This window comes from Artemia sp. Qi Xiang Cuo, chromosome 11 (assembly GCF_049724085.1).
Source record: "Artemia sp. Qi Xiang Cuo chromosome 11, ASM4972408v1, whole genome shotgun sequence".
Lineage (NCBI taxonomy): Eukaryota > Metazoa > Arthropoda > Branchiopoda > Anostraca > Artemiidae > Artemia > Artemia sp. Qi Xiang Cuo.
This window is the reverse complement of record NC_142804.1, coordinates 2,082,544-2,096,053: the sequence shown is the minus strand read 5'-3', so window position 1 is coordinate 2,096,053 and position 13,510 is coordinate 2,082,544. Positions and strand designations below refer to the sequence as shown.

The window sequence follows — 13,510 nt, the reverse complement described above, 5'->3', positions numbered from 1 at the left end:
AAAAAAAAGATGATCAGACAGGTTTTTATATTGCAAAAAAAAGCTGGCAAGGTGTACGCTGGTTCCTAAACATTGGAAAAAGCAAGATATTTATTATAAATTTGGAACAATATCAATCTTTGGAAATGGTTAGTGATAACATTTTTTTAGCAATTGGCATTTTTGTCTGATAACAGGTACCATTCATTGCGATCATAGCTCTAAAAAAAAGAAAAAGGTTTAGCATTTGGGAATACTTCGATGTGTTTGGTATAATACACAAGTGGTGTTTTGAACAGGGTTGTCAGTTTAAAATGGAATCTAATGAGGACTTGTTAACTCAGGCAATTTGTTATAAACGAGTATGTATATTCTAGTTGCTTTTCATTACCCTAATTTTCAAAGCTGATGTTTAAAACTAAGGGGAAACTGATCCGACCAAAGAATCTCTATATTATTGCCACTTTTCGTTCCCCCAATTCTTCAAGGCGGGTGTTTACAACTAAGAGGAAACCGGCCTGACCAAAGAGTATTTATATTCTTGTCACATTTAGGTCCCCCAATTTTTAAAAGTGGTTGTTTACAACTAAGGGGGAAACTGGCCAGACCAAAGAGTCTTTATAATCTTGTCATTTTTCGTTCCCAAAATTAGTCAATGTGAGTGTTTAATACGACGCGGGAACTTGCCGGTACAAAGTGTATGTATATTAATAGCTATTTTCGTTACCCAAAATTTTCAAAGTGGGTTTTTCCAACTAATGGGGGAAATGGTCCTACCAAAGAGTCTTAATTTTCTTTTCAATTTTCGTTCCCCCAGATATTCGAAGTGGGTGTTTACAACTAAGGGGGAATCTGGCCCAACCAAAGAGTATTTATATTCTTTTAAATTTAAGTCCCCCCATTTATTAAATTCAGTTTTTTGAAAATAAGGGGAAACAGTCCCGACCAAAGAGTATCTATATTCTTGCAACTTTTCATCCCCCAAATTATTCAAGGAGAGTGTTTACAACTAAGAGGAAACTGGCCCGACCAAAGAGTCGTTATATTCTTGTCACTTTTCGTTCCCCCAATTTTTCAAAGTGGGTGTTTACAACTAAGGGGGAAACTGGTCCAATCAGAGATTATTCATATTCTTGTCAATTTTCATTGCCCTAAATCTACAATTAGGGTGTTTACAACTAAGTGTAAACTGGCACGAATAAAGTGTATTTATACTCTTGTCACGTTTCGTTCCCCTAATTTTTCAAAGCTGGTGTTTACAACTAAGAGAAAACTGCCCCGACCAAAGAGTATTTAAATTCTTGTCAATATTTGGTACCCCAATTTTTGTAAGAGGGTGTTTAAAACTAAGGGGAAAACTGGTCCACCCAAAGAGTATGTGTATCCTTGTCACTTTTTGTTCCCCTAATTTTTCAAAGCGGGTGTTAGAACTAAGGGGATACGGGCCTGCCCAAAGAGTTTTGATATTCTTGTCACTTTTCGGTCCCCCAATTTTTCACAGCTTTTCTTTACGACTAAGAGAAAACTTGTCCTATCAAAGAGTATCTATATTCGTTTCATTTTTTGGTCACACACTTATTCAAATATTTTGTTTAACTATAAGAGGTAACCGCGAATAACACAGCGTCGTTATAGTCTTGTCACTTTTCGTTCCCCACATTTTTCAATGCGGGTGTTTACAACTAAGAGGAAACTGGCCCGACCAAAGAGTATTTATATTCTTTTCACTTTTCGGTCCCCCAATTTTTCAAAGGGGGTTTTTAAAACTTAGGGTGAAACTGGCCCGACCAAAGAGTATTTATATTCTTGTCACTTTTCGTCCCCCCAGTTTTTCAAAGCGGGTGTTTACAACTAAGGGGACACTGGCCCGACCAAAGAGTATTTATATTCTTGTCACTTTTCGTTGCCCTAATTTTTCAATGCGAGTGTTTACAACTAAGGGTAAACTGGCCCTACCAAAGGGTATTTATATTCTTGTCACTTTACGTCCCCCAAATTTTTAAAGTGGGTGTTTACAACTAAGAGGAAACTGCCCCGACCAAAGACTATTTATATTCGTGTCACTTTTCGTTCCCCCAATTTTTCAATGTGGGTGTTTACAACTAGGGGGAAACTGGCCCGACCAAAGAGTATTTATATTCTTGTCACTTTTCGTTCCCCCAATTTTTCAAAGCGGTTGTTTACATCTAAGGGGAAACTGGCCCGACCAAAGAGTATCTATATTTTTGCCACTTTTCGTTCCCCTAATTATTCAAAGCGGGTGTTTACAACTAAGAGGAAACTGGCCCGACCAAAGAGTATTAATATTCTTGTCACTTTTCGTTCCCCCAATTTTTGAAAGTGGGTGTTTACAACTAAGGGGGAAACTGGCCCAACCAAAGAGTATTTATATTCGTGTCACTTTTCGTTCCCTTAATTTTTCAATACGGGTGTCTACAACTAAGAGGAAACTGGCCCGACCAAAGAGTATTTATATTATTATCACTTTTCGCTTCCTCAATTTTTCAAAGTGGGTGTTTACAACTAGGGGGAAACTGGCCCGACCAAAGAGTATTATTATTCTTGTCACTTTTCGGTACCCCAATTTTTCAAAGTGGGGGTTTGCAACTAGGAGGAATGACGGAAAGATCTATTAGTAAAATTATAGTGGAGGGCAGGTTGCTACCAAAAAGCACGTGGGAATGAATTTAAATAACAATTTTAATGATACCTTGCAGAAGTGTGTTGGGGAAGATGGGTAGATTGCAAGAAGGACGTATTAGCGAAGTTATAGTGGAGGGCGAGTTGCTAGCGAAAAACCCATGTGAATGAGTTTAAATATATTTTTTTTAACAAGAATTGACTGAAAAGTGCTTGATTGGCAGAAGGATGTATTAGCGAAGTTATAGTGGAGGGCGAGTTGCTAGCGAAAAACCCGTGTGGATGAGTTGAAATAAAAAAAAATTAACATGAAGTGACTGAAAAGTGTTTTGGGGGAGATGGGTTGATTGGCAGAAGGATGTATTAGCGTAGTTATAGTGGAGGGCGAGTTGCTAGCGAAAAATCCGTGTGGATGAGTTGAAATAAAAAATTTTAACAAGAAATGGCTGAAAAGTGTTTTGGGGGAGATGGGTTGATTGGCAGAAGGGTGTATTACCGAAGTTATAGTGGGGGGCGAGTTGCTAGCGAAAAATCTAAGCTAATAAGGGTTTTTGACCGTAAACTCTAGTTTTTTGTAAGAAAATTATGGAAAATACAATTCGTTGGTTCATAGGTGAAACTTAAGTCCAGGTAAGGATCGAAAAATAAACTATTTCTGTAGAATCTGAGCTAATAAGGGTTTTTGACCATAAACTCTAGTTTTCTGTAAGAAAATTATGGAAAATACAATTCTCTCGTTCAAATGTTAAACTTAGGTCCATTCTCTGGTTCAAATGTGAAACTTAAGTCCAGTTTCGGATGCTCATAATAATGAAGACTGATGTTTCTAATTCAATAATTTTTTTTTCATAAAAGCAAACTATTTTTTTTAAAACTTCGAAATTATTCAACTTTTTTTTGTATGTATCTTACAATGACAAAATATGATTACGACTCTAACAATTGTACTCTGTGATTGGTCAGAGACACAATGTGGCTTTCCCACTGGTATTCTATGTCCAGATATCGACACTACCTAGTCTATTGTATGTATTAAATCAGTGTTGTTTACGCAGTGTAACGATAAACACATAAGTTATATCTTTTAAAGAAGTGAAGATGGAGCATTTTAATAAAGTGTGTTCACATGTCAATGTTATTGTAGCATTGAATGCTGACAAGGAGAAGTATTTAAACTATGAAACAAGTAAAAAGGGTAGCACTATTGGAAATCTATGTGTGCATTGTCATGACAGTAAGGAATTTAATTTCTTTGGAGTACCAAAAAAATTCAACTCTTCTTATGGTGGATATGCAAGAGTGAGATATTCAGAGAGGATAGCACCCAAAGAAAATGCAAACATAAAAATAATAGTTGATGAAGAGGGATATCTTCTTGCCAGTGCTTATAGTAACATCCTACCTCTTGTTGCACCCCATCGTCAACTTTCGGGTATTAGCAGTCAACGGAAGATCAAAAGAAGATATGCATACACTTCTTCTAATATCATTCACCATATCTTGTCGACGTGCCGAAACTGGTACCTTTGTAAAAATAATGTTGTAATAGACAGTGAAATTGCCGGAAAAATAAAAAGGGCATTGGCAGAAAATATCACTAAGGAATATAAAGATGAATCAATGAAAAACAAAGTGTCAGCAAACGTCCCTACCATTAATCAAACAATTAATGAACCAAATAATAGTAAAGATGAAGTGCATATTGAACATATGGATGACCCCCTATTAGAAATGTGTTCAAATGCTAGTGTTATTGTAGTATTGAATGCTGACAAGGAGAAGTATTTGAACTATAAAAAAAGCACAAGTTGTAGCACTATCGGAAACGTATGCGCGCGTTGTCATGACACTAAGGAATTAAATATCTTTGAAGTACCAAAAAAATTCCATTACACAAATGGTGGATATGCGAAAGTATCATTTCCAGAGATGTTAGTACTCAAAGAGAATGCCAACATAAAAATAATAGTTGATGAAGAGGGGTATCTTCATGCTAGTGCTATAGGTAACATGCTACCTATTGATAGAACCTTTCGTCAGCTTTCAGGTATTAGCATTCAAATGAAAGCAAAGAGGAAAAGAAAGGCCTACTTTGCTAGTGATATCATAAACCATATCTTTTCTAGATGCCGACACTGTTGCTTGTGTAAAAAAATTGTGATAATAGACAGTGAAATTGCCAGAGAAATAAAATGGTCATTGTTAGATAATATTATTATGGAAAATATAGATGTAAAAATGAAAAATAACGAAACAGTAAACGTTACTGACATTGATCAAACAGTCAATGAATCAGATAATACCAAAGACGAAAAGCATATTGAGCCTGTTAATAAGACACCAATAAAAATTGTGTATGATTCAAAATGGAATAATGATTATTCTACTGATTACGAACTAAGAGAAGACAATAACTACAATATCAAGAGAGAACATGGTGAACTATTTTATGGAACAAATTCAAAATGTCCAAACTTAATCATGGATATTAATAATGTATCATAATATATTTTTGTATTAATATTCTACATAACATTATTTCATTAAAAATATTACATTGTTATGTGTTCATTATTTTTTAGAGTAAGCTAGCATATCAAGCGTTTAGAATGTCTATTAAAACATCAACGATGTAAGAAAATTAATTTGCGTACATCTATTGTCGGACATATGGGATAACATTGTCAAAATCTAGGTATCAGAATGAAAAAATTGTAGGTAAGTAAGTAAGCAAGTAAGTAAGTAAGTAAGTAAGTAAGTAACAAACTCTTTCTTGAATTCACTTCTTGGATAAACAATACAGAAATTTACATGCACACAGAGACAACCCACACACACACACACACACACACACACAGAGACGACACACAGATAGAGACGACACACGCACAGACAGAGACGATAACACACAGAGAAAAGACACACGCAGAGAGACGACACGCACACAGAGACAACACACACTTGTTTCAGTGTGTTAAGAGACAACAACTTGTTTCATAGTTCAAATACTTCTCCTTCTCAGCATTCAATGCTACAATAACACTAGCATGTGAACACATTTCTAATGGGGGGTCATCCACATGTTCAATATGCACATCATCTTTGCTATTATTTGGTTCAATAATTGTTTGATTAATGGTAGTGACGTTTGCTGGCACTTTGTTTTTCATCGATTCATCTTTATATTCCTTAGTGATATTTTCTGCCAATGCCCTTTTTATTTTTCCGGCAATTTCACTGTCTATTACAACATTATTTTTACAAAGGTAACAGTTTCGGCACGTCGACAAGATATGGTTTATGATATTAGTAGAAGAATATGCCTGTCTTCTTTTGATCTTCCGTTGAATGCTAATACCCGAAAGTTGACGATGGGGTGCAACAAGAGGTAGCATGTTACCATAAGCACAGGCAAGAAGATGTCTCTCTTCATCAACTATTATTTTTATATTGGCATTTTGTTTGAGTGCTATCATCTCTGGATATCTCACTCTTGCATATCCACCATAAAAAGAGTTTAATTTTTTTGGTACTCCAAAGAAATTAAATTCCTTACTGTCATGACAATGAACACATACATTTCCAATAGTGCTATCATTGTTACTTGTTTCATAGTTTAAAAACTTCTCCTTGTCAGCATTAAATGCTACAATAACATTGACATGTGAACAAACTTAATTAAAGTGCTCCATCTTCACTTTTTTAAAAGATATGACTTATGTGTTTATCGTTCCACTGCGTAAAAAATACTGATTTAATACATGCAATAGACTAGGTAGTGTCGATATCTGGACATAGAATACCAGTGGGAAAGCCAAATCGTGTGTCTGACCAATCACACAGTACAAATGTTGGAGCTGAATGCATATTTTCTCATTTTAAGACACATACAAAAAAAAATTTGAATAATTTCGAAGTTTTAAAAAAAATAGTTTGTTTTTATGAAAAAAAATATTGAACTAGAACCATAAGTCGTCATTATTATGAGCATCCAAAACTGGAATTGAGTTTCATATTTGAACCAGAGAATGGACCTAAGTTTCACATCTGAACGAGAGAATTGTATTTTCCATAATTTTCTTACAGGAAACTAGATTTTATGGTAAAAAACCCTTATTAGCTCAGATTCTACAGAAATAGTTTATTTTTCGATCCATACCTGGACTTAAGTTTCACCTATGAACCAACTAATTGTATTTTCCATAATTTTTTTACACAAAACTAGAGTTTACGGTCAAAAACCCTTATTAGCTTAGATTTTTCCCTAGCAACTCGCCCTCCACTATAACTTCGCTAATACATCCTTCTGCCAATCAACCCATCTCCCCCAAAACACTTTTCAGCCATTTCTTGTTAATTTCTTTTATTTCAACTCATCCACACGGGGTTTTCGCTAGCAACTCACCCTCCACTATAATTTCGCTAATACATCCTTCTGCCAATCAACCCATCTCCCCCAAAACACTTTTCAGTCATTTCTTGTTAAGAAATTTTTATTTCAACTTATCCATACTGGTTTTTCGCTACCAACTCGCCCTCCACTATAACTTCGCTAATACATCCTTCTGCCAATCAAGCCATTTTCATTAAGTTCTTTTTAAAACAAATTTATTACAACTCATCCACATTGATTTTTCTCTTGAGACTCTCCCTCCATTCTAACTTCGGTACTACCTCCGTCTGCCAATACACCAATCTCCCCCAAAACACTCTTCATTAATTTATAAAACTTTATCTTGTTTAAACTCATACATAGTGGTTTTTCACTAGAAACTCGCCCTCAACTATAATTTCACTAATACGCCCTTCTGTCATTCCTTTTAGTTTTAAAAGCCCATTTTGAATAACTTGGGGAACAAAAAGGGACAAGAATATAATACTCTTTTGTCAGACCAGGTCCCCCCTAAGCTGTACACACCCTCATTGAAAAATTGGGGGAACGAAAGGTGATAATAATATAAATACACTTTGGTCGGGACAGTTTCCTCTTAGTTGTAAACACCCACTTTGAAAAACTGGGGGAACGAAAAGTGACAAGAATATAAATACTCTTTGGTCGGACCAGTTTCCCCCTTACTTGTAAACACCCACTTTGAAAAATTAGGGGAACGAAAAGTGACAAGAATATAAATAATCTTTCGGGCCAGAAGAATATAAATACTCTTTGGTCGGTCCAGTTTCCCCCTTAGTTGTAAACACCCTCTTTGAAAAATTGGGGTAACGAAAAGTGACAAGAATATAAATACTCTTTGGTCGGGCCAGTTTACACTTAGTTTTAAAAACCCTCTTTGAATAATTGGGGGAACGAAAAGTGACAAGAATATAAATACTCTTTGGTCGGGCAAGTTTCCTCTTAGTTGTAAACACCCGCTTTGAAAAATTGGCGGAACTAAAAGTGACAATAATATAATTATTCCTTGGTCGGGCCAGTTTCCCCTTAGTTGCAAACACCCAGATTGAAAAATTTGGGTAACAAAAAGTGACACGAATATAATCACAGATTAGTCGGGCCAGTTTACTTTTTGTCTTTAACATCCACATTTAGATACTGAGGAACAGAAAAGTGACAAAAATATAGATAATCTTTGTTCCGGCCAGTTACCCCCTAGTAGTAAACACCCGCTTTGAAAAATTGGGGGGACGAAAAGTGACAAGAATATAAATACTCTTTGGTCGGACCAGTTCCCACATTATTTTTAAAAACCCTCTTTGACAAACTTGTGGAACGAAAATCTCCAATAATATAGATAAAACTTGGCCATGGAGGTTTCCTCGTCGTATTAAAAACCCGCTGTAACAATTTAGGGGACTAAAATATGACTCTAATATAAATAAACTGTGATTGGACCAGTAATCTCGTAGTTGTAGACATCTGCTTTGACAAATTGAGGGAACGAAAAGTGACTAGAATATAATACTCTTTGGTCGGACCAGTTTCCTCCTTAGTTGTAAACACCCACTTTGAAAAATTGGGGGAACGAAAAGTGACAAGAATATAAATACTCTTTGGTCGGGCCGGTTCCCTAATAGTTGTAAACACCCGCTTTGAAAAATTGGGGGAACGAAAAGTGACAAGAATATAAATACTCTTTGGTCGGGCCACTTCCCCTTAGCTGTAAACACCCGCTTTGAAAAATTGGGGGAACGAAAAGTGACAAGAATATAAATACTCTTTGGTCGGGCCAGTTTCCCCTCAGGTTTAAACACCCGCTTTGAAAAATTGGGGGAACGAAAATTGACAAGAATATAAATACTCTTTATTCCGGCCAGTTTCCTCTTTGTTTTAAACACCCTCTTTGAAGTATTGGGGCAATAAAAAGTGACAAGAATATGAATACTCTTTGATTCGGTCAGTTTCCCCCTTAGTTGTAAACACATACTTTAAAAAATTAGGGGAACTAATAGTGACAAGAACATAAATACTCTTTGGTCGGTCCAGTTTCCCCTTAGTTGCAAACACCCGCTTTAAAAAATTAGGGGAAAGAAAAGTGACAAGAATCTAACGCATCTTTATTCCGGCCAGGTTCCTCTTTGTTTTAGACATCCTCATTTAGATATTAGGGGACTGAAAAGTGAAATTGATATGAATAATCTTTTTTTTGGTCAGTTTTCGCATACGCTTAAAAAACTCATGTTCAGAAATAGGGGTAGCAAAAAGTGATAAGAATATAAATACTCTTTGGTCGGGCCAGGTTCCTATGAGATTTCAAATCACTCATTGTATAATTTGGGGCACTAAATGTGTAAATAATAGAGATAATCTTTGGACTGGACACATTTCCCTAATGTTTAAAAAACAGCTGTGTATAATTTGGGGAACGAAAAGTGACACGAATATAAAGACTCTTTGGTCGGGCCAGGTTCCCCATTAGTTGTAAACACCCCCTTTGAAAAATTGGGGGAACGAAAAGTGACAAGAATATAAATACTCTTTGGTCGGGTCAGTTTCCTCTTAGTTGTAAAAACCCACTATAAAAAATTAAGGGAACAAGAAGTGAATAGAATATAAATACCCGTTTATAACAAATTGCCTGAGTTAACAAGCCCTCGTTAGACTCTATTTTAAACTGACAACCCTGTTCAAAACACCACTTGTGTATTATACCGAACACATCGAAGTATTCGCAAATGCTAAACCCTTTTCTTCTTTTTTTTAGAGCTATGATCGCAATGAATGGTACCTGTTATCAGACAAAATGCCAATTGCCAAAAAAATGTTATCGCTAACCATTTCCAAAGATTGATATTGTTCCAAATTTATAATAAATATCTTGCTTTTTCCAATGTTTAGGAACCAGCGTACACCTTGCCAGCTTTTTTTTGCAATGTAAAAACCAGTCTGTTTTGTTTGTTTTTTTCGCAATGTCCATGTGTATGGTTGTTATCATGCCAGCTTTTAAAATGCCCATGTCTAACTCTAATGTCACACGCGTGGGTTTTTCTTGTAGGGTTCATATCTATTACACTTTTGAGCTTCTTGTAGGCGTGAATGTACGCTTGAATGTACGCTTGAAAGTGCGTACACCCTTACTACTACTGTGGGGGATTAAGTCATCCTCAAAGACATATTTGTTAGATTTTCGACTATGCTGAAGAAAATGGCTATCTCAAAATTTCGATTGGGTCACTTTGGAAAAAAACTGAGCGTGGGAGGGGGCCAAGTTGCCTTCCAATCTTTTAGGTCACTTAAAAAGGGCACTAAAACTTTTAATTTGCGTTCGAATGAGCCCTCTCACGATATTCTAGGACTACTGAATCGATACGATCACCCCTGGGAAAATAAAAAAAAATAAATAAATAAACACGCGTCCCTGATCTTTCTTCTGACAAAAAATACAAAATTCCACATTTTTGCAGATAGGAGCTTGAAACTTCCGCAGTAGCTTTTTCTGATACGCTGAATCCGATGGTGTGATTTGCATTTAAGTTCTATGATTTTTTGGGGTGTTTCCCCCTTTTTTTGAAAATAAGGCAAATTTTCTCAGGCGCGTAACTTTTGATGGGTAAAAACCTTAATGAAACTTATATATTTGAAATCAGCATAAAAATCTGATTCTATTTATGTATCTATGGGTATCAAAATTCCGGTTTTTAGAGTTTCGGTTACTATTGAGCCGGGTCGCTCCTTACTTACAGTTCGTTACCACGAACTGTTTGATACTAATTTTGAGTTTACCTCAGTCATACCTCTGTAATTAACAACCAACAATTAACAGTCATATTTATTTGTACGGTGAATTAACATGCGCTTTCTTACTTCTCTTTTCAACAACTTAGTTTTCAATAAATGTCAGGTTTCAGGTAGAATAAAACCGTGGGTTTTCACAGACATACTAACTTCTACAAGTGTCCCCACCCTCTCCCCTCCATGAATAAAAACAAGTCACTAAAATGCCAGAATCCTGTAAAATAGAATTGCTCCCATTATATAGATATAGCAATTTTCCACAATTTTAACGAAGCATCCAAGGGTCAGTGCTAGAATACTCCCCTGGAACGTGGGCGGCTAGCGTTCGATTTCAACTCGGCACGTTTTTAGAATTATTTTATTGATTGAATTAGTTATCATTTAAACAACATTTTTTAGCTATATAAAATTAGGAGGGAAGGGGAATGAGCCTTTCTTTGAAGAGCAATTATTTCATTTTGTCTAAAACCTGGCACCCCATTGAAAGCTATAAAGTAATTGAAGAGAAAACTAAAAAAAACGTATCTTTATTCACCTTAGGTATAAATATGACTATTTATTTATTAATTTTAAAATTTATATGCCACTAATTTGAGCCAATCAAGTTTTTCATAGAACCTTCGGATTGGTTGAAAATTTTAAGAAAAATTATGATTGGCTTAAATTAGCACTTGCTGCATCTCGGCATTAATGAAATCTCATTTTTAATGGGTCTTCACTGTATCATGCAAAAAGACAGAATCATAATAGATCTCCAAAATCAACATAGCTTAACAATATAATAACTTACGTAAATTGAAATATATTACCCGAGGAAAGAAGTAATCCGTCTCCCAGCCAATCACGAGCCAAATCATAGTCAATACTCTTCTTAATCAGCTTCGTGCTGCTTAGTAACGGCTAAAACAAAAACAATCTTGGTGATAACCTAGCCGGCGAAAAATCAAAACAGATTAAATCCAAAATTCAGGTTATAACCTTTTTTAGCCTTAACCTTTTTTAGCCTGAGGTTAAAGAAGCTTTAACCTTTCAAGGGGAGGGGAAAGGGGAGTTGCCCCTCCCCTTGAAAGACTAAGAATACATAAAAATGGAAAAACTTTATGTTACTACTACTGAAATCACATAACAGCAAAAACCTTCCTTAAGCTCATAGCGCACAACGCCTTCTCAGTTTCTTCGCTGACTGGCAGACTGACCATCCTCAAGGGAGAATGCCTTGCGACTTGTGATGGCCAAATGAGCTTAAGCCCCCAGAGTTTCCTCCAGGCTTTGCTTATCTGTTGCACAATTTTAGGTATTTTTGAAGACCACACTGCCTTTCCATGACGATAAATAACAGTTCAAATGGGGATAAATCACTTTATCAGACAGGGAAAAAAAACAATAAAAAATACTGGATATTTTGAACCCATGAGTGACCATCATCAGCAGATATACTGTTAATGACGTGTATCTGCTGATGACTGTATCTGTGATCGAAATATCCAGTATTTTTTCTTTTTTTTTTGTTTTTTTACTGTCTAATAAAATGATTGTTCTCTATTTGAACTGTTATTTACTGCACTATCTTAGTAATGCCAAAAACGTACCACCCACTTTTGGTGGTAATAGATAGGGCTTTACGTACCTCCCCCCCCAAAGAATGTATACATGTTATCCTCTTAAACGACCCACTGAAAAAGCGGTCAAAATCCAACCGAATTCTGGCAGAAGTATTTGTTATCAAATGTAGAGGGTGGCCAACTTATTGCAGAATTCGGACATTGAATACAGTTGGACCGATTACAATACTTGACACATATAACTAAAAAAATGCTGGGAATTTCTTTTAAAAATGAAAAATATGCCTATGCGTAGATTAGGGTGTTCCCATCTGCAATGCAAATTTATACGTTGACTATTATTTATCTTTGACCAATAGAACATATAAGGATGGGGCATTTGCGGAGACTATATAGCCAAAAAATTCCAAGATACAGTGACATTTAGACCGTGCTCAATCCTTGACAAATTTTCAAAATACTGTGAAAAATTTGCTTTTTAATAGACTAATTTTAAAATTGTAAAAACTAAAAATAGATTTACGCATCATAACTTGCGATGGGAACTTATTTTTATTTCTACCGGTGCAACTATATAAAATGAACGGTCGTAGAAAGTTGATTAAGGGCTCATTCAATCCCACATTCTGAGTTCTAATGTTCTTTTTTTTAAGAGCCAGAACTGATTGGAAGATGATTTTTCGCCCTTTCAGCATCCAATGTGCCCGAGGTGCCTCAAGTGGCATCGGATCGACATTTAAAACTAATATTTGAACAGACTGATCAAAAGGTCGAGAGGAGCCCCTTAAAGTAACAGTAGGCCTACACGTCCAGTCCTAGGGGTAAGGGTTCCATATTATTCAAAGAGCACAAATCGTAAAGATAGATATGTTGCGACTCTCTTGGCTGATTTTAACTCCAAAATAATTCAGCGTCGATCATCAGAAATTCTCAGGATCACAGCATGACTGTCCTAAATCTAAAACAACCAAGCACATATTCCACAGCCATAACTGATACCAATTGAAATTGGTAACTAGATTTCTTAGCTTGTTGCAGCGGTGTCAATTGGGAGGCTGTGCTACCCCTAAATTAAAAAAAACACTATTGTTTTGGGGGGGGGGATATTTTCACTGAGAAATGCCTTTTTCGATACTTGCAT

The 13,510-nt window shown here is 35.9% G+C and overlaps 1 protein-coding gene across 2 annotated transcripts in view; it reads right to left on the bottom strand.

The window, feature by feature from the left end:
- LOC148946522 (cytochrome P450 4C1-like) overlaps nt 1–13,510 on the bottom strand; it is a 175,963-nt gene that overhangs the window by 126,866 nt on the left and 35,587 nt on the right. For both annotated transcript variants that reach the window (XM_089097408.1, XM_089097409.1), the window contains exon 4: nt 11,617–11,707. In XM_089097408.1, coding sequence (XP_088953534.1) covers nt 11,617–11,707 — 91 coding nt within the window. The remainder of the gene's footprint in view (nt 1–11,616; nt 11,708–13,510) is intronic.